This window comes from Asparagus officinalis, chromosome 5 (assembly GCF_001876935.1).
Source record: "Asparagus officinalis chromosome 5, Aspof.V1, whole genome shotgun sequence".
Classification (NCBI taxonomy): Eukaryota; Viridiplantae; Streptophyta; class Magnoliopsida; order Asparagales; family Asparagaceae; genus Asparagus; species Asparagus officinalis.
The window spans coordinates 77955643-77978002 of record NC_033798.1 but is presented as its reverse complement, the minus strand read 5'-3'; the positions used below and the strand labels follow the sequence as shown (position 1 = coordinate 77978002).

Sequence of the window (22360 nt, the reverse complement as noted above, 5' to 3'; positions counted from 1 at the left end):
GATTTCTCTAATGTGGGCACCATATAAGCACAATTAATTATTTCCCATAAATTGATATGTTTTAGATCTAACAAATAGTTTAAATCTAAACATCCATTGCGTATAAGGGAAATTATTAAATAGAGGAGCAACATCAATAACATAGTCTAAACTAGGTGCACCGTGTATATCCATAAAGACTATGCAAGCAATAAAAATCAAAAAACTAGATTAGCAAAATATAGAGTGAGGATATTTGACTCTAGGCGATTAAACAACAAATCAAGAGCACCAAGCTCTGATACCAAATGAAAGTACCATAGAGGGTGGGTGAATATGGTAATTGCTAATCTAATTCGATATTAATGTCAAATTAAAACTAATGATGCAATATCCTAACAATATGATGTACAATAAATTATATGCATGGATATGCAAGGATAAACAATATGACAAAAGGCGATATAAACAAGAAGCACAAGATATGAATAGAAATAGTGCGCCAAAGAAATAATTGCAAACACACAATATGATCACGGAGTTTGGTCTAACACTCGACCAACGTCTCCGCTCCTCACCTCGAGGAGATCTCCATTATCACTAAAAAATAACTACACAATAATAGTTTTTAACGTTTACAATACACACGTTGTCAATCCCACAAGCCACACTCCTCTAAGTGTTGGACTACCCGTGTCACCTTCCTCAAGTGTTTGGATTTACAATCTCTCCCTAGGCTTTACTACCAACCCACTCCTCTTGGAATTAATCTTGGTCTCTCTCCAACCACTCCTCTAAGTGTCCTTGTGCATTATAACGTGTTATCACAATGAGTGCAAATAAAGGATTTGTTCTCCAATACAGATGAGAACGAATGTAAGCTCTCTCAAGGAATCACTCTCACAACCCAAATATACTAAATGTGAAATACTAAAGCTCAAGTGGTTGTGAGTGAAATCAATAAGTAAAACAAAATTTAAACTCAAATAATTCTAGCTTGTATATGAGAATCAAAATATGAATTAGCTAGAAGAATGAGTTTAGAAAACTTTCCCAAACAAAGAGATGTAGAGATTTAAGGATGAACGTCTCAAAATCGAAATTGAAATTCTTCTCTTTGTGAAACTCTCTTTACATAAACAAAACACACTTGATATCTCAAAAACTTGCAGCAAACACCCCAATAAACTTCTTAGCAACAAAACAATGCTTGAGATCTATTTATAGCCTCTCTAAAATAACTCAGCCAAAACTACCCGTTACAGGAATATAACCGTTGATTGGTCGACTGATATAGTTGTTCGGTTGGTTGATCAACTTACAAATTTAATACTGTAAAAACTACTCATGGTTGGTCGACTGGTTTGGGCTATCGGTTGACCGAAAACATGCACATCAGATTTCTAAATTTTGAAATGTTGATTTTCTAAATTTAATTTAAAATAGTAAAATAACTCCAAGTCCATACTTTACTCTTCTTTACCTTACCCTCTAAATACTCTCAACCAAAAGAGATTTTTAATTTTGTCTCTTTCTTTGCTTTACCCAACTTCCTACTAAACCAAGCCTTATGGCTGTTTGGATGTTTAGAGGAGTGTTGGGTATTTATGATACCAAATGGGATCATCCACCTCACCACTTTTCATTTGAGTATTTACATCTTTTGGTTTGAATATCACCATAAATCCTAAAATGGTAATATTACAATGTTTGGATTGCATCATGCGATCTTACAAAGTGCAGTCTTTGGAACATCATTCAAAAGGTTAATTTTAGCAATGATAAGATTACCTCAGCAGAACACCGAAAGAAAATCTCTTAAGTTTGCGCATTCCTTAATAACCCCCTTCACTTTAAAATTAACACAAAACCCCGTTAAGTTTCTTTACTCTTTAGAATACCCCCTCTAAGTTTCAATGATTTTTTAGAAAACCTCCCATAATAGGGTTAGCTGTAATTTTCATATAAAATTACGTAGAATGATGTTTTCACCTATGAAAACTATGATTCACGCTTTTTAGGGAGCTTTTCAATAAGCGTTGAAAATTGAGGGGAGTTTTCTGAGAACCACAAACAGTAAGGAGATTTTTCTGTCGTTTTGAAAGTTAAGGTGAGTTATTTGAGAAACCCCCGATGTTAAGGTTGTTTTCTGAAATTTAACTACATTTTCTTGTTGGGGCCTGTTCGTTTGGCCAAAAAAACTGGGAAATCAAACTTTAGGAAACCTATTTCCTATTATAATTACTTTGAAGTTGTTTGGTTGGTTTTAAAAAAAGGAAATTATAGAATAGGAGATGAGATGAGATGAGTTGTCACCTTATTATTGGATGATGTGAGTGATTTTTTTAAAAACTTGTTTTGAGGTTGTTTGGTTGGTTAAAAAAATAAGGAAATGAATTGGAGGTATATTATTGGATGATGTTTTGAGGTTGTTTGTGTTTGGTTCGTTTTTAAAAATAAGAAAATAGATGAGATGAGATGAGTTGGAGGTATATTATTGGATGATGTGACATGTACTTAACTTAAGGAAATTAATTTCTTGTTTTTTTTTGAGGAAATGGGTGGAAAGGAATGTTTAATGAGATGAGATGAGTTGTCACAATATTATTGGATGATGTGTGTGATTTTTAAAAATGAGATAAAATGAGATGTGATGAGTTGGATGATGTGACACATTTCTTGTGTTTGGTTTATTTTTAAAGGTAAGAAAGGAGATGAAATGAGATGAGTTGGAGGATAAAAATAACATTTTATTGGATGTTGTGGGTGAGTTTTAGGGATGAAAATGGATAAAAATATTATTTTATTGATTTCCTTGTACCGATTTCCTTTTCTTGGTTTTTAGGAAACCAACCAAACAGCCCCTTGAGGAAGCTCTCAGCATACATTTCTTCAACAGTCCATTATTTCCGTTAATTACCAAAATAATTACGTACAGTTATGAATCGCACACAGATTGTTGTTCTCGTTCGAATGCCTACCCACAAATAAAATGTCACGGACCAGGAAAAGGACATACACCTGAGACGTGCGGGTGAGTTTCCATTTATTATAGTTTAATCTCTATCATGTCCCACTCTCCAGAAGATTCTACCACCCTCGCTATTCTTTTAAACCAAGCCAAGAAATGCTTAGAGAACCGGGAAAGCCAAAAAAAAGAAGAAGAAAAAAAAAAAGAATACAATGGAGAAGATGAGGAAATCTGGGTCCGTACTTCTCCTTGCTTTTGCCCTCGTTCTTGCTTCCTTAGCCTCTGCGTCCTCCTCTTCTTGTTCGGAGGATTCTGCTCTGGAGAAGGACAGGGTGCAGACTAATTTGCTAGGGCAAGACTTCAACGTTGAATTTGCCCATTACTCTGGTTACGTAACAATTGATGAGGAGGCAGGTAGAGCTCTCTTTTACTGGTTCTTTGAGGCCGCTGAGGATCCTGCATCCAAACCTCTCGCTCTCTGGTTGACTGGGGGTATGCCCATGGAAAAACAATTTACCTTTTTTTTTTTAACTGGGTTGTTATTTATTTATTTTTTTAATTATTTGCATTTGAAGTTCTTTTTTCCAGTGAATAAGCTGATGTTTTTAAGATGTTATTAACCTGTTAACTTGAGGGAGAGTGGGGGAACATTATCACTGATGCTCATTGTAATGTGTCCCTCTCTTCTGAAATTATTCAAAAAACCAATTTCTGTGAAGAAATGAATTTTTTTTTTTTAATTTTCAGTGAGTTTTGTGTTGAATAGCTGGGGGAGGAAGAAAGGGATTGAGAGGGGTTTTAAGTTAACGTTAGCTGAAGTTTGGTGCGTTTTTTTTTTTTTTTTTTTGGGGGGGGGGGGGGTTGACTGGGGGTATGCCCATGGAAAAACAATTTACCTTTTTTTTTTTAACTGGGTTGTTATTTATTTATTTTTTTAATTATTTGCATTTGAAGTTCTTTTTCCAGTGAATAAGCTAATGTTTTTAAGATGTTATTAACCTGTTAACTTGAGGGAGAGTGGGGGAACATTATCACTGATGCTCATTGTAATGTGTCCCTCTCTTCTGAAATTATTCAAAAAACCAATTTCTGTGAAGAAATGAATTTTTTTTTTTTAATTTTCAGTGAGTTTTGTGTTGAATAGCTGGGGGAGGAAGAAAGGGATTGAGAGGGGTTTTAAGTTAACGTTAGCTGAAGTTTGGTGCGTTTTTTTTTTTTTTTTTTTGAGGGGTGGGGGGAGGAACTTTTCAGGATTCAAAGTTTGAAACCGGTGAAACTTTATGGTGTTAAATTGAAAATGGGTTAGGTGGTGAGTCAGGGGGTTGAAATTTCAAGGAGAAACTGAACTTGGGAAAGGGGTTTTGATCATTTTGGTGAATGGAGGTTTGTCCGTACGTTGAAGGTGGAAAATTTTCCTTCTGCTCATAATTGTTGAGCTCGTAAGAGCTGGGCTTTAGCTTTGATTCTAGTCATACTGAGCTATTTGAATACTCAGCGATTGTTCTGTTGACAAGAATACTCACAGAAATGGCTCAGCTTTGTTATCTTGGTGAATTTGGGTTTTGGGTTTTGGGGGGTAACACTATGATAAAAAGGTGCTGTATTCAAACTGGCTGCATCAAAGAACCAGTTGGTTTGTTGGTACTTAAACCGTTGCTTGCATCTGCACTATTGGCTTCCTTGCATTAAAGAAACAATGTCATAATTTTCTGATATAAACATTATTACAATTTCAGGGCCTGGATGTTCTGCAATTGCTTATGGAATGGCAGAGGAAGTCGGACCTTTCCATGTTAAGCCAGACGGCAAAAGCCTCTATTTGAATCCTTATTCATGGAATCAAGGTGAAGACAAATGTTTATATCTCTTCCTTCAAATATATATGACTATGGGCGACAGCTTAAGTTTTGTGCATCTCATAGTCATAGATATAAGAACCCATTTTTCTTTTAATTTTTTTTCTTCTTCTTTTTAAGTTGAATGCCAATATTTCTGCTGACCAAGCAAAGAGAAATCTGTGACTCTAGTTGTTTGATTGGCTAGATGTGTTTCTCAAGCCATATGCATTTGTTTTCTATCTCTATAATCAATAAAGACAAACTAAGCGTTATGCTTTCTTCCTCTGTTCGTCCTTTCTATTAAACAAAATTCCGATTGGGGTGTTACTTTTAATCACTCCAATATCCATTGCAGTCCTAGTGATTGTGATGTAAGTTGCATTCGGTTATTGATTTGATTATGTACTAGTCATACAATTTTTGTACCCTTTTCTCTAATATTTATTTCAATTATTCTAAAAGTGTATTCCATGTGATTCTATATGATTAATTTAACAACACTTCACAATTGATGTATGCAGTGGCTAATATGTTGTTCCTTGAAGCCCCTGCTGGTACTGGATTTTCCTACTCAAACAACACCAATGATGTGTTGAGTAATGGAGATGAAAGGACTGGTAAGAATGTTGCATCCTACTTTAAAATATGGCCTTAGTTATTAGATAGAGGTTAACTTAGTTTTTCCTCTGTATTCGAGTGCAGCCAAGGATTCCTTAAAATTTTTACAGAACTGGTTCAAACGGTTTCCTCAGTACAAGGGACGTGATTTCTATATAACTGGAGAGAGCTATGGAGGTTTTAGGAGATTACACAACCAATATCATTATTAGAAGAAGCTTCAATTTCTATTCTCATGATAACAAATTTGTAATGTGATCAATATATTTAAACCAATGTTGTTCTTACAAATCTCTGCTCTTTTTCTAGGGCATTTTATTCCTCAGTTGGCCCAAGTTATTGTAAGGTCTCAGAAAGTGACAGGAGACAAATCAATTAATTTGAAGGGTTATTTGGTATTAATCCTTCACGTGAATTTTGTTTTTTTTTTCGTGTCCATAAGGAAAGTTTGGTTCTTTCATAAGTACCTTAAAGCCAAAAGGGAGCTTTACTAAGAAATAAATTGCAGGTGGGAAATCCTGCAACTGATGATTTTCTCGACAATGTGGGAAGCTTCCAATACATGTGGACTGCCGGCTTGATATCGGATGAGACATACAATCTGTTAAATGTTTTTTGTGACTTTGAGTCATTTCTACGACCATCAGAACAATGTAACGAAATCCTTGAAGTTGCTAGCAGTGAACTTGGAAACATTGATTCATACAGCATCTTCACGCCTACCTGTCCCGGGAGTACTAACTTTCCACGGAATAAACTGCTCAAAAGATTACACGTAAGTATTTTCTATAGGAGGTCAAATGCCAATTTTTGCCAATTTTATTTTTTATTTATTTATTTTGCTGTATACAGTCTGCAACTTACTTCCTTGGGCCTGTCAATATTTCAGTTAAAAAAGTATTATCTAGAGGTTGCTAGAACTGCTATCTTGGTTTGATAGTAATGAACTTCATAGAGAAAGAAAAATCTAATACTGCACAAAAGAATTTGTATGAAGGATACAAAAGAATTTGTATAAAATCCTTCATACATTTTCTTGCCACTTTTACATGGAAAAAACTTACAGCATCTAATAATTTATTTTCTACCTTTTTCATGTCAAAGATTTTGCCGATTTAATGTTTTTTTTCTGTAACCATCTGCAACTTACTTGCTTGAGCCTATCAATATTTCAGTTGATAAAAATATGTCAAAAATATGTCAAAAGCTAGAATTACTATCTTGGTTGATAGTAATGAACTTTACTGCTCAAAAGAGTTTGTATAAAATCCTTCATAAGTTTTGTTGTCGCTTTTACATGAAATAAACTTACAGCATCTAATAATTTGTTTTCTACCTTTTCATGACAAACTAATGCAATCCAATGACACATATTCTTTATGTTAACAGTCAGTTGCAAAGATGGGTGAAAAGTTTGACCCATGTACTGACAGATATGCAGCAGTTTATTTCAACTTGCCTGAGGTTCAAAATGCTCTTCATGTTAATCCAGTGGTTGCACCATCTAAGTGGGAAACTTGCAGGTAAGCACATGGAACTTTTAGTAGTGGCATCTACTTTGTGTATGAACAGCAGGTTACATTTGCAGTCAGATTCAATTCTGGTTGCAACTATTGAGTAGGCATCTATGTTGCTGGGTACTTCAATTGGAAGTTGTACACAACCCCCCACCATACCTGTATCCAAATTTCTTGGACACTTCTTGAATATATGCATATGTTTACCAAGGCATATACTTAATTATGTAATACATGTTTAAGTTAAAACACTCCTCATACACTTCTTGGACGTATATTCTACATTTCACATCTATTTTCTTATATATTGATCTTTTCTAAATGAAAAGAACAATATTGATCTTATGTAAGTTATTTATTTTAGTACATATAGATATACGTAACATATAGCTGTGACCCTATACCTTTTACAAATTTAGTATGCCCCGTACATGTACCTGTACCCTTGCAACTTAGGTAGATGTCAATTCTTCCATCTTTTCCAAGTCACACTAAATGGGGCATCCACTTCAATTTCCACAAACTTGAAGATACATTGACATGTTTCTTTTCTAGTAAAGCTCTACTGAAAATTCGTCGGGAACATTTCTAATAATGCCTTTTTTTATTGAGCCTTTTGCTTAACTAGGAACTATCTTCAGTGCCATTATGAGGATTTGATGATGATTAAACAACTGACATTTTCATTTTGCTATAGAGCAACAGATAATAAGGTGACTTGGACAAGAAAAGGGAAGTGACTTGGATAAAAAAGTGAAGCGATTTATAAAAGATAAATGAAATGACCAAGGCAAATCTTTTTTGTCAGTAGCCTTGGATGAGGCTATTGAATATTGCTTAATACATAATCTGTCGAACACTATGTCATGCTCCGGGCCCGCGTGCCTGTTGGTGCTTGCAAGCTATGGGACCCACAGAGTGTAAAGTGATGTTTGGCTCAATCCACTACCAAAATTGTCTAGGCGATGTTACACTTGAACCCCATGACTTATATAAACTCTCAACACTTTCACCCATCCGCTGATGTGGGACTATAATTTGGGGATCTCACACACTACTTGAGAAAGGTTATTTCTTTAAGAAACAAAATGTTCCAAATGTAATTGAAAAATGAAAATTCTTGCTCCTAGTAGATCATTTGTCCTGATTCATGGATCTCACCATTCAAGAAATTAGTAGATCAACCATTCTTTTGACTCTTTCTACACCATGTATCCTTTCAAAGTTCAATCTAACTAAAAATAGCATAAGCCCAATAAAAATTGTCTTTATATTTTGGTGGCTCTCCTGAAGCCAGAAGTGGTAGCTTGATTTCATTCTGCCAATCCTCCAAAATCAATAGTGTGAAATACTCTAGTTTCTCCTGTTTGTGGTCTCCACACAAAATTCTCATAAGTGTAATTTCATTCTCATGTTAAATATTCTTTCTCCAAATACTTTATATTTGCAATCTGTAGCTTTTTCTCCAAATACTTTGTGGTCTCTTCCTATGCTTTTAGACTTTTAGTTGGACATCAAATTTAGCAATGTGGTTCTCATTCCTAGCAAGATCAACTTCTCTTTCTGACCTTGTAATTATTTGTCAACTCTTCCAACCAGTTTTCCTCTAGTTGGATCTTGGTTATCATAAGAAAATTTATTTTGGTTGATTTTAATCAGCAAAACTACCTTGTAGCCTGCACTTTGAGGTGTACTCCTTACATCAAATTTTCCAATCATTATTACCGTAACTTTGGTAGATTGAGTGATTGATATCATGCTTTGCACGTTCCTTAGCTTTCATACACACAGAATCATCGACTGCCAAGCTGTATATGTTTATAGCGTGGCTTTACATGCTTATACATGATGATATCTAACATAGGGTGTTTATAGGATGACTGTATATGATGATATCTAACACCCCCTTTAAACTCATAAGGATAAAAAACTGAGTTTGGATATGGTGAATAGTTTGTGCCTTGATAAACAGATCTGCTAGTTGCTTCTTAGAAGGAACACAAGAGTGTAATATTTCCAGCAATATGCTATGAACTACATGACAATCTACCTTAATATGTTTGGTATGCTGATAGAACACTAGATTTGCAGAAATGGAGATAGTACTTTGATTATCATAGTATAGGGTGATGAGAGAAGGAACAAAGACACCGAGATCTCGCAAAAGAGTGCTGAGTCATTTTAGCTCAACCATAGTATCTGCCATCGCTTGATACTTAGATTCGATACTGGAATGAGAGATCACAACTGGACGCTTTACTATGCCAAGAAATGAGAAATCCAAAAAAATGCAAAAATTAGTGGTGGAGCGTCAAGTGTCTGGATCATCAATTTATCCATCAATTTATCCATCCAGTATCACAGTATGCACGAAGAGATAAAGAAGTGTGCGCTGTATCACAATATGCACGAAGAGATAAAGAAGTGTGCGCTGGGAAAAATAATGATTGGGATATATTGTCATGTAGATGACGGAGAACCCAAACTAGAACCTTATAGTGAGTTGAAGTAGGAGCACAGGCAAAGTGTCTCAAGATGTGCACCGCATAAGCTATATTCGGACGCATAGCAGAAAGATAAGCTAAGGTTTTAACAAAATCTCGATATCTCGTGGGTTGAGATAAAAGATCACCATAATCATGTCGAAGCTTCAAGTTCAACTCCAGCAAAGCGGAAACATAACTAGAAGCAATAAAAGGATCACTAGGTGTAGCACGCTTTAGAATGTCGGCAATATACTTTCGCTGAGAGGAGGTAGCCACAAGATAAGGCGTCTACCTTAATACCTAAGAAGTAATGGAGATATCAAAGATTCTTTATCTCAAACTGACTCTAAAGGTACTGCTTCAATGAAGAAATGACAAGAGAATCACTCCCAGTAATTATCATATCATCAACATAAAGTAAGAGAATAACTTAGTTGGAGATTGATGACTGATAGAAGAGAGTGTAATCGGCTAGACTCTTTAGTAAAACTAATAGAGAGAAGAGATTGTTAAAAACGCTCAAACCAAGTGTGAGGAGCCTATTTGAGACTGTATATAGTACAAGGAAGGAGACAAACATATTCTGGAGGAGCAGAAACGTCAGGAGGTGGTTGCATGTGAACCATCTCAGAAAATCGCTATTAAGAAAGACACTTTTGATATGCATTTGGTACAATAGCCAATATTTAGTAGCAGCATCAATGAGAGTAAATGGATGCTATTTTTGCAATAGGAGCAAAATTTCTTCATAGTCACATTCTCATGAGAAAACCCTCGGGCAATAAGGCGAGATTTATATAACTCAATAAGACCATTAGAGTGAGTTTTGACCTTTTAAATCCATTTGCAATTTACTGGTTTAACATCATAGTATAATAGATTAATGTTTCAAGTATTAAATCTTGTAGAAAGCCTCAAATTCTTCCTTCGTTGTCTCTTGCCATTTTGGATACTTTAACAATCTCATAATACGAGTTAGGTTCATGAATAGAATGAATAGCAGTAAGAAAAAGAGAAACTTTGAAGAATATGTGCTAATGACACACTGCATATAGCAACTAGGAGGATGGCGATCTCGTGGCGGATTGTGATGAGGAGTCTCATACGAAGAAGTTAGCATGAGTGTAGAGGGTTCATCTTCAGGATTGTCTTACAATGGAAATGAGATAGCGGGTGAAAATCAATAATGTGTGACTCAAGAGAATCGTTGCTAGATGCCAATAGAGTGAAGAAGGGAGTAGGTTGAGTACAAGAAGGTACAAGTGCCAAGGGTATAGATGTAGTGGTGAAAGGTGATGATGGAGGGTGAAGAAAGGAAATATTTGTGTCTATAGTATTATAGCAGGAAACATTATCAAAGAAAGTGATACGTTACGAAGTACGAAGTCTTCGAGTGGTAGGCTCATAGTAACGATATCCTTTGTGAACTATGCTATAGCCAACAGAGATACATCATGTAGTGCATGAAGATAGTTCATCTTGTTGAATATCCTTTGTGTAACTGACATTTTCAAAAAGACATTTCCAAAAGTGTAAAGAACAAAATAATGAAACTAAGGCTTAAAAGGTGAAATTGAGAGGTATCTGTTAATATGGAAGATAGAGTGATATTAACAAGAAAAACTATATTTAATAGTGTTGCAGCCTAGAGAAATCGAGGTACTAGTGCTGATATCAAAGGAACTCTAATAGTGTTGAAGGTGTGATGATGTTTTCTCTTAGTAACATCATTTTGCTCATGAGTACGGCCAATAGTGCTGAGAGAGTGTGCCATGTGATTTTAAAACAGATTGCATAGAGTTATATTCACAAACACCTTGAGAACAAAATACCTTCATATGTTTGTAGAACTGATTATGAATCATGTTTGTAAAATCTTTATAAATATCTAAAATATAAGGACGAGCATGCATGAGATGTACGTAGATGTAGTGAGAATCGTAATCAATAAAACGAACATAATACCAATTGTTGGACAAGAATGATAATGGGTTGATCCCCAGATATCAGAATGAATCAAATTAAATAGGACTAATATTATTATTTGATGAGAATGCTAGGGCAGTTTCTTTAGCTAATCAACATTCGGTACAATTCAATAAAGTAGATAATTTTATCCTCCATCAAATTCAGACAAAGGTTTTAAACAATAACTAGACATATGACTTAAACGACGATACCACAGATTGGAAGCAGTAAGTCTATGGCCAATTTTAGAAGAAGAAAGAACTCCAATTGATAAAGTCTATTAGATTCTACGATTTGTCCCAATCTTCAGGCTGATATGATCTTGGACAATATAAGATTTAGAATCAAACTAGATAGTGCAACTAGAATTTGTAATTTTACTGCCAAATAAAAGTTGCATAGATAAGTATAGAAGATGAAGAACGGATGATAATGTTAAATGAGTAGAAGTATCGGAACATGGTATGATGTCACTCACCTGAGTAATTGCGATAGTGCCATTAGCAGTATAAATGCATAATGAATTAGGAGTGAGTGAACAGTTTGTAAGAAGACAGTTATCAATGACCATATGATGAGATGCGCCTGAGTTTAATATCCAATGATTAGAAGTACCAGAATGAGTAGACACAACAGTGAAATCTGAGTTGGAGGAAGAACCACTAAGCCCAAGGTTTTCGGCTATCAATGCAATAATCTCTGACAGCTATTCAGAAGAGAGAGGGCTAGAAATTTGTGATCTATGAGGAGTAGGGCTAAAATCAACTGTGGCAGCAAATGAAAGTCGAGTCTCCTCGAATGTTGGATGAGGTTGTCTCTTGCACATTTATCAATAAGATGAGCTGGCTTTTGCAGTATGATAATAAAGTTGTCGACAGAAATCAGATGTGCTACTAGAAATACCCCCATAGCAAGAAAACTGTTGGGGAATTGCCAGAGCTGTATGTGATGGCTAAGAGTTGAAATAGAAACCCTAATTCATTATGATATCTCTTGGGCTTTATATAGGCCCCTACAAATCTTACAAATAAGTCCCTAATAATACTAATATGTCAACACTCCTCCTCAAGATGGGCGAAAGATATCTATTAAGCCCATCTTGTCACATCCTCTAATCATATCTACTGAGTTGAGTCCTTTAGTCAGACAATCTGCTGCCTGGTCCTTAGTCGAAACATGACTTAGCTCCAGTAGTCCACTATCCAACTTCTCTTTGATGAAGAACCTATCGATCTCGATGTGTTTGGTTCTATCATGCTGCACTGGGTTGTTGGCAATACTTATAGCTGACTTGTTGTCACACCATAACTTCATCTTATCTCCTTGATCCAGCTTCAGCTCCACCAGCATACTCTTCAACCATAGCAACTCAGCAACTCCTAAGGCCATAGCTCTATACTCTGCCTCGGCTGTCGATCTCGCCACCACTGACTGCTTCTTGCTCTTCCACGAGACTAAGTTACCTCCTATAAAGATGCAATATCCTGAGGTGGACCTCCTGTCATCAGCACAGCTAGCCCAGTCAGAGTCGCAATAACCCTCGATGTTCACATGTCCATTCTTTCTGAATATCAGCCCCTTTCCGGGGGCACTCTTTAAATATCTCAGAATCTGGTACACAGCGTCCATATGACCCTTCCTCGGATCGTGCATGTAGCGACTCACCACGCTTACTGCAAAGGAGATATCAGGACGTGTGTGACTCAAATAGATCAGCCTTCCCACCAACCTCTGATATCTGTCACGATCAACTGGTTCTCCAGCCTCAGCACCTAGCTTGAACCTCTGGTCGATCGGTGTAGTTGCAGGTTTGCACCCTAACATTCCTGTCTCTTTGAGAAGATCCAGTGCATACTTTCTCTGGGATAGGATGATCCCTTCCGCTCCTCGAGCTATCTCTATTCCAAGAAAGTATCTAAGCAAGCCAAGATCTTTCACCTCAAATTCCTTACCCAGTCTCACTTTGAGTTGGGCAATCTCCTTCTCATCATCCCCTGTAATAATCATATCATCCACATATACCGCAAGCATAGTAATGTGGCCTCCACTCCGTCGAAAGAACACTGTATGGTCGGCGTTGATCTGTTGGTATCCCATACCAATCATAGCCCTTCTGAATCTGTCGAACCAAGCACGGGGAGATTGCTTCAGACCATAGAGAGACTTCTTCAATCTGCAGACCTTTCCCACTGTCTGATCTGTACCAAATCCTGGTGGTATCTCCATGTATACCTCCTCCACTAGATCTCCATGAAGAAATGCATTCTTCACATCTAGTTGGTGTAGCTTCCATCCACCATTTACTGCCAGAGAGATTAAGGTCCGAACAGTGCTCATCTTCGCCACCGGTGCAAAAGTCTCATCATAATCGATGCCATATGTCTGACTATACCCTTTTGCCACCAGGCGAGCCTTGTAGCGCTCAACTTGTCCATCTGGATTCTGCTTCACAGTGAAGACCCACTTGCATCCAACTGCTCTCTTTCCTTCTGGTAACTTTACTAGCTCCCAAGTGCGGTTCTTCTCTAGAGCTCCTAGCTCCTCGTGCATAGCCGCTTTCCATTTTGGGTCCTTCTTAGCAACCTGCCAATTGTTAGGTACAGTAACAGAGTCCAATGATGCAATGAATGCTCCATATGCAGGGTGGATACTAGAATATGATACATACTGGGCAAGATCCCAACCATATCTATCGGGAGGATGTCCCGCATTACTGCGAGTAGTCCTCCGTACTGATATTGGTGTGGGAGGAGTAGGGAGAGGAATGTTATCAGTAGGAATGTTATCACCTTGGGATGAAATTGGTGGTGGTGTAGGTATTTCAGGAGTCGGGGTGGGCTTTGGCAAGAGACTTGGCAGCACTAGTGGCACTGTAGGTACTGTTTCTCCAATTTGTTTGCCCTTCCTACTATAGGTTAGTAGCTCCCCCTGAACAGTGGGCCTAACACCTCTTGTCTCTTGTTCCTTTTCTTCGTGATTCTCCGGCTCCTCCTCAACCAACTCCTCCTCAACCAATTCGCCCTCCCAAGGAATCGATACAGAAATGGATTTCTCCACATTGTTCTCCGGTCTCTCACCATTCTCCTCCTCTCGCCCCATACTTCTAGTATTGGACGAGTTACCAGCAGATGAAGTTACCTTCTGAGTGTAATATGGCTCGAGTTCTCGAAAGTGCACATCCATGCTCACAAACAACCTTTTTTCCACCGGGCTCCAGCAAACATATCCCTTCTGAGTAGCAGAATATCCCACAAAGATACACTTCACAGCTCTAGGGGCAAGCTTCCCGACAGACGGCCTGTTGTCCTTCACAAAACACACACAGCCAAACACTTTGAGTGGAAGGATCCCACCATTATCTCCTTTCAATATCTCACACGGAGACTTCCAATCCAGCACTCTCGAGGGCATTCTGTTGATCAACGCTGCTGCGGTCAATACTGCTTGTCCCCATAATGTCTCTGGGACATTCATAGAGATCATCATGCTTCTAGCAACCTCTAAAAGATGTCTGTTCTTCCTTTCCGCTACCCCATTCTGTGCTGGAGTGTATGGACAGGTTGTCTGGTGATGTATTCCTTGAGCTGACAAATATTCTTCAAGGGCTCTGTTGGTATACTCTGTCCCATTATCTGACCTCAATACTTTCACCACTGCTCCGTATTGAGTCTGAACAGTCTTATGAAAATTTTGGAAGCACCCAAACACATCACTCTTATTCTTCATCAGGTATAACCAAGTAACACGAGAGAAGCAATCAATAAATGTAACAAAATATTTGTATCCATTCATAGAACTTGTGGAACAAGGCCCCCAAACATCTGAATGTACCAGGTCAAATGCATGAGAACTTCTATGACCAGAACTAACATAAGAGCTTCTAGTAAGCTTTCCCAACTCACATGCATCACACACAAGTTTCTGTTTATTTGCTTTCTCAAATAAAGAAGGATACAATCTACCTAAAACACTAAAGGATGAGTGTCCCAAACGCTGGTGATGGAGCATTAACTCATTTTCAGCACTCATTTTAGATCCTACTCCTGCTTCCTCTATGACTGACACCAATGCTGAATCCAGCCCTTCACGATCCAGATACCACAGTCCACTACGCCATGTGCCAGTCCCAAGTCTCCGCCCTGTCCCCTTCTCCTGGAAGATTACCTTGGGAATATCAAAAGAGACGATGCATTTTAGTTGGAGGATGATAGAACTAATAGATAAAAGATTGACTGGAAAAGAAGGAGCATGCAAAACATTGGACAAAGTTACAGAACCAGTACAATCAACTGTACCCTTACCAACCACCGGCTGAAATGTACCATCAGCTGTTTGAATACTATCAGGCGATGCTAAGTGAGTATATGATGAGAACTCACTAGCATTACTGTCCGATTCCCTGCTCCTCTTCCACCACGTCGACCCCCACGGCCACGACCACGACCTCCGAACTGTCCACGTCCACCCGAATCTCCATCCTTGGATGGCTTGGTGCAAGCATGCCGTAGATGACCCACGTCACCGCAGTTGTAGCATTGCCGAGTCTCTCCCCTGGATCCATTATTGTTAGATGCTGCTAAAGCTGACTTCACCACAGGAAGTCCACCTGTCCCCGCCTGCAGCTTAATGCGAGTCTCCTCCTGAATCATAGCCGAGACAGCCTCCTCAAGGGAGGGAATTTTCGGCTGAGCTAGCAGTAATGCAATTCGCTGAGCGAACTCTGATGTCAATCCCTTAAGAAACACCATAGTCCTCTCCTGTAGAAAGGCCTCCCGCTCTTTACATCCTGGGTCCTTGCAGCTCGCCCGGGGGGAAAAATGATCATAATCCAGCCATAGACGCTCCAGCTCTGTAGCATATTCTTGTACAGTCCTCTCTCCCTGGACTGTGGTGTCAATCTCTCCTTTGATCTGGAACACCCTCAGGTTATTCCCCACTCCATCATATGTCCTCCTCAACTTCTCCCAGACGTCCTTCACCTTCTCAATGCCATCTACTGTGGCGGCGATTGTCGGGACCAACGAGTTGAGAAGCCAGATATACACCAACATATGAGTGGACTTCCACTCATCCCGTCCTCCCGAGTCCTCATCCGGTTCTGTCTTTTCTCCAGTCAAGTAACCTTCCAGGTTCCTCCCTGCAAGGGTGTATCTCACCCGTCGTGACCAACTCAGGTAAGTACTCGGTCCATCAAGCTTCAGATCAATGGTGGGAAGCTCCAACTTCTTTGATGGTCTTGTCGCGCTTTCATCAGCCGACAACTTCATCAACTTCATCAAAGTTGACACCTCCGCAGGGTTCAACTTCTTGATGATCTCCTCCATCGATCAAGCTTCAGATGCAACACCTGTTCTTCAAACCCTTGTTGTGCGCAGTGAAAATTTCGGCAGCACTTCTGCTGCACAACAAGAGTAAGATCTTCCAACAAATTCTCGTTTCTCAGAGGAAACTAGAATCCAAAACAGTTATATATCTCATCGATGTGATATATACTCTTCCTGTCATCAGTTCGAGGACTGAGTCGAGGGAACCAATGCCAAACTCGAGGGCCAGCATGGTGAAGCGGGGGGGTTCGAGGTGACACGGCCTAAGGGGGGGGTTTTTTGATTGAAGGGCTAAAGGGGGGAGGTTTGATCTGAGGGGGGGTCGTGCTGTGGCCTGAATGGGGATCGGTGCTGGACTGGGGGGATCGGGCGATTTCGGGGCGGGTTCCTGTGGTAGATCGAGAGTGGGGATAAGGGCGGGAGGTCTGCAGGTCGAAGAAAGAAGGGGGGAGGCTGCAGGTCGAAGAAAAGGAGGCAGGAGTCGGAGATAGGTTCGCAGGTCCGGAGTATATGGCTTGGGGTCTGCATGGTCGCAGATGGATGGCGGGGGTTCTGCAGTAATCGGAGATAAGGGAGGGGAAAGGTGCTGCCCAGCAGGTCGAGAAAGGGGGAGGTGCAAGCGGGTTGTGGAGGGGTGGGTGGTGTGGCGGCGGCTAGGGTTTGGAGAATGCTCTGATACCAAGTTGAAATAGAAACCCTAATTCATTATGATATCTCTTGGGCTTTATATAGGCCCCTACAAATCTTACAAATAAGTCCCTAATAATACTAATATGTCAACACTAAGCAACAACAGCTGGAGGAGAGAGAGTATCTGAAGACGTGTTTCTTCATAAAGGACCTTAGCAACTGCCTCATAGAGTAGGGAGAGGGCTATTGTGAAGAATATGTCCACATAAGCTTACAAACTTATGACGAAGACGCATGACAAAGTGTTATAACTACTAATTATCATGTTATTTCTGAAACGCAATAGCAAATTTGGGAAGTGTTATAGGAACATGTTCTTCTATGGTCTATAATCCTTCGCAATAACTAGATAGTAAACAATAAAAGTCCTAGATACGCTGATCACCTTGACAAGCATCTTGAAGTGCCTAATAAGTTGACACTCGCGAGCAAAATCGGTTTGAACAAACATGGGACTGGGGGTTAGTCACTGCGTACGGGATGAAGGTGTATGTCTAAGAGAGCCGAATAAGAAATACCTATTGTTCTCATATTGTAGGCAATAATTTGTTGATCAGTATGAATTCGCTGATTATAAGTGACATGGGAAGTACCAGTAGTGAAGTCACCGGAAGTGGCCTCTGATGTAGATGGTGCAGAAGACAAGGGAGTCGGTCCAAACAACGGTTGTAGGTGAACAAGGAAATGACCCATCAATGTAACCCTATAGTGCAAAAGTCTGAAAATCATACTGTATAGTAAGATCCCATGCAGTACAATTATAAGCACTCGTAAGTAGACATCAAGATGTGAATTCCTTTCTTGTTCCTCGTTATGGGACAAAATAACAAAGTATAGGATTTATAGTGGATGATATTGACGAATAACACAGTCAAGTGAATGAGTGTATTTGAGTGGCAAAATATGGGTGAGAATATCAAGAAAAATATATGATCTCAATCCTATTTCAATCCTCTTCTCCTTCGATTGCTCATGGATAGCTAACAATACCGTACCAACATCGAGCGAACAGAGAGCCGTGATTGATGACAGTGGCAGTGACAAGCAGAGATGTTTGATCATGGATGCAATGATGTCAATGAGCACTTGAGAAGGCGTCGTTGATGAGTAGAGACATCAGCATTGGTGTGGCAACAGTAGCTGCATCTAAGGTTCTCTTAGAGCGAGGTTGGACTCGGTGGCGACGCAGAGACCATTGGGAGTGTGGTGACACAGGTCTGAGGGGAGGCGAGGATGGAGGAGTGGTCAGTCAGAGTTGATTGAGAAAATATTGATGGATGGCTAGGATTTTTGAAGGGTTTGAAGGTAAGGCTCTGATACAATGTAACCTTTGTATATTTCGGAATTGGTATTGGGCTTTACATGTTCTTAACTTATATATACATGTACCCACCTACAGCCCACCAACAACCCACAATCTGTACATGCTTACAGAGCGGTTGTATGTGCTTATACATGACATCTAACATAGGGTGGCTATAGGGTGGTTATATATGATAATACCTAACAATTACATTTAGAAAGTCACTTGGATCGGAAATGTAGCCTGCTGTGTATATGTTTTTTGGTTCCTCAAGTGATATAAGTTCTAGTTATAACTATAACTGTAATTTTAAGTAGGAAATTGATATTCCACTTTAGGGTCAGTTACGAACTTTATCTTCAATATTGTCACTTCTATATTGTTGCACACAATTTCTTAATTTCTGTCTCATTACTTCAGTTTTTTGAAGTTTGATAAAGCTATAATTTTAAGTTGAAAATATAATGGATAGTTGGTTTAACTTCTCTTTATGAGTGTGCATTCTGGAGGTCATCATGATTTCTTGAAAGCTGTGAAAATTCTGACAAATATCATATGGTGGCCTATTGAAATCCAATTGCATGTTTGTTTTGTTAGTTTGAATCCAGTTCCATATTATTATTAGTTGGGGAGTTAAATTCTTGCTATCTTATCTTGCTGTTGACATTTCATTTTAATACAGAGCTTTAAAAGCTCATTATCTGATTTCCTTAATTTGCATTGGATCATATTGTTTTAGATTAAATTTCATAGTCCCATTAGCTAAACTTATTTCTTTTTTAGTGATGCTGTGAAAGATAATTGGAGGGATTCTTCTAGGTCCATACTACCCATATACCGCGAGCTAATAGAGCACGGCCTTCGAATATGGGTGTTCAGGTGAGCTTAACCTCAATAACTTTTTTTTTTCTAGAACTTAATTTACAGAAGTTACATGACTGAAACATTATTTGATGATAAACTCGTGCTGGGATTGCACACGCCCTATAAAATGGTCTATCTTATCAGAAAATTCCTCCTGACCAATTGTTCGTGGTCTTAAAGTTATTCTTAATTCCTTACATGAAGTGGACTTGCACACGCCCTATATTACAGGGATCGCTTGATAATACTTGTTACTTTACGGCACATAAGCAAATAAAGCACAGAACTGTTTAGCACTGTTTACTCTTTTGCAAATCATTGTCTCTGTAATAACCTCCTTGTTTTCAGGACCAAGTTTTCTCGTAATCATCAGCGTCTAATGAATTTTAGTCATGATATTCCAATAATTTGTGTGTGCAGTGGGGATGCAGATAGCGTAATTCCAGTTCCATCCACTCGGTACGTTATTGATGCTCTCAAACTTCCAACTGTAACTCCATGGCATCCCTGGTATGATGATGGTCAGGTATGATATCATATTCGTCTCTGTATGTGATCATTGTGTTAGAGCTGAATTACACAAGTAAATGAAAAAAGAGGAGGGAACCTCACAAGTAATTCCTTTTCTTTCTTTTTAGTTGATTCTCTTCCAAGTTTGTTGTTAATTTCTTCATTTCTCAAGATATCATTTGATATTCAAGTAATCATATTTAATTTCATGATGTTTCTTCAAGTAATCAAATGTAATTTCATGATATTTGTGAACTTGAATATTACTTCATAACGCTAGCGTATCATTTCTATTTGCATCAATTCCTGTCTACATGTTATGTTTTTATGGAGTTTTGGACACCTCAGTACTTTTAAAATTGTAGTTATTCTAAATATATTCTTTCATAGTATTCCTAGCTCAACAATTGTAAAGTAAAAATTGTCATTCTGTTAAATTCTGTTGCCTTTGACAGAAATATTATTGTATTTGAGTTTCTCAGTTTCTCACCTCCATCTCTACAAGTGATCCGTCTGCCTTTCTAATTAAAAGTTGTTCGCTTGGCTATAGGCTGATAAATTGTCAGTGTCTTCCCAACTTTGTTGTGGTTGTTTTCATTTTCTCTTCATCCTTTTGTGAAAGTTACTGTGCTTAACTTAAGGAAAAGCTGAAATAGGATTCTGGTTGTGTGTTGTCTTAACTCCTACAAAGACTCCATGCTGAACTTGCAAAAGACCAAAACTCACCACCTTTACGATCACAATTAAGCAGGCATGTAAATGATTTGAATGTGGCGAACATGGTTAGATTGATGTGGTACGTGTTACTTTGTCATCAAATGAATGACGTCTTCTTTTGGAAATCCTAGCTATTCTTAGCATGATATTGGGGAATCTCATTGTTATTGCTCAAACAAGCATGAAACGTATGGTACGTAGTGCATAAGATGTATGATAGTCTTTATTATTGTCTTCGTGATCTTTAAAGCTAGGTCCATCTACCATCTGCAGTTTTAGGTTCTTAGACAAAGCCCTTTATTGCTCGTTGTGCGTGAGCTAGAAATTTGATCCAAAACACATTGCCCTGATTTTTTGTGCCAAACAGTTTCTAGCTGATTCATGTATGATCCTTCTAGACTTTGATGGTCCCTAGTCAATCCCATTTTAACAGGGAAAGTGCTTAATCACCATATTAATGTTGTGTGATATTGTTAGTAATTTAACTTTTATCCACACAGCGCAAATTATCAAAGCTACAGATTCATTCAGATGATCATGATGACATTTATTTCTTATTACGATTTTTCTTTATTACTAAATAAAAACATAAACGCCTTATTGCTCTTGCTCCGAAATTCATATGAGAATTAAAAGGCTATATGTATTGATCCCAAAACAGGTTGGTGGGAGGACCCAAGTGTACGAGGGGCTAACATATGTTACTGTTAGAGGTGCTGGCCATGAGGTTCCTCTTCTTCGACCCAAGCAAGCCCTCATACTCTTCAGGTCATATTTGGCAGCAAGTCCGATGCCGACTCTCTCTGAGGTTGAGGATTCTTGAGTTTGGCCTCCGCCTTCTATTTCTGCAGGCTAATGGACACTTTCAAGCTTCTTCAGCTTCCAGTTTAAACGAAATGCCAGAAGAATGCGGATATCCCATTTTTCTTTTGATGCACAATAAAACCTTGTTCGGTTTGTATACATTCAGGGTTACGAGTTTTAGATTGGTTACCTTTTTGTAGTTTTATGGGAAGATTTAGAGGCTGGGTCTTCTTAACATCACGTATTTGGATGTAATATGAAGCTTTTCCTTTTTGGCGTTGGGGAACTGTATAAAAAAAATAAAAGGAGTCGCGGAGGGAGGCTGTATTTTGAACTTGTCAAGCGTTGTGCGAGCGCTTACTTTACTTCTTTAGAGCATGAAATAAATTAGCTGATACCTGTAAGTGCCGTCGCGCCGTTTAACCTTCACATGTCTAAGCTATACGGGCGTTCAGTTCATAATTGAGTTGGTGTAGATCGATGTCCTCCGTCATTTGATATCTTTGTAGTGCTCTCGTCTCGTGTTGCTCTTCGGATGACGAAGATTGTTGGGAGTCAGCTTCCGTGTCAGCCTCATCTGCCCTATCAAGGTCACGGCCGGCGTTTTCATTGGAAGGAAGGAAAAAAATAAAAAAAATCGTACCAATAGGTTAATTGCAAGAAAAAAACCGCACAAATAAAATTGCTTAGCATGCCAATCCTGTGCTCTCAACTAAAAGGCCAGTTGCCAAAAATCGAAGATAAGAGGCCTATGGGTCCTGTGTGTCGATC

General features: G+C 38.6%; 1 protein-coding gene across 1 annotated transcript; it reads left to right on the top strand.

Moving 5' to 3' along the window:
• Positions 3110–21925, top strand: LOC109844020 (serine carboxypeptidase II-2-like). The gene is made up of 10 exons (XM_020413026.1): positions 3110–3442; positions 4687–4794; positions 5310–5405; positions 5491–5583; positions 5716–5801; positions 5915–6181; positions 6796–6929; positions 19478–19573; positions 19979–20084; positions 21447–21925. The coding sequence occupies exons 1-10, from the start codon at positions 3163–3165 to the stop codon at positions 21606–21608; spliced, it is 1428 nt and encodes a 475-aa protein (XP_020268615.1). The 5' UTR covers positions 3110–3162; the 3' UTR covers positions 21609–21925.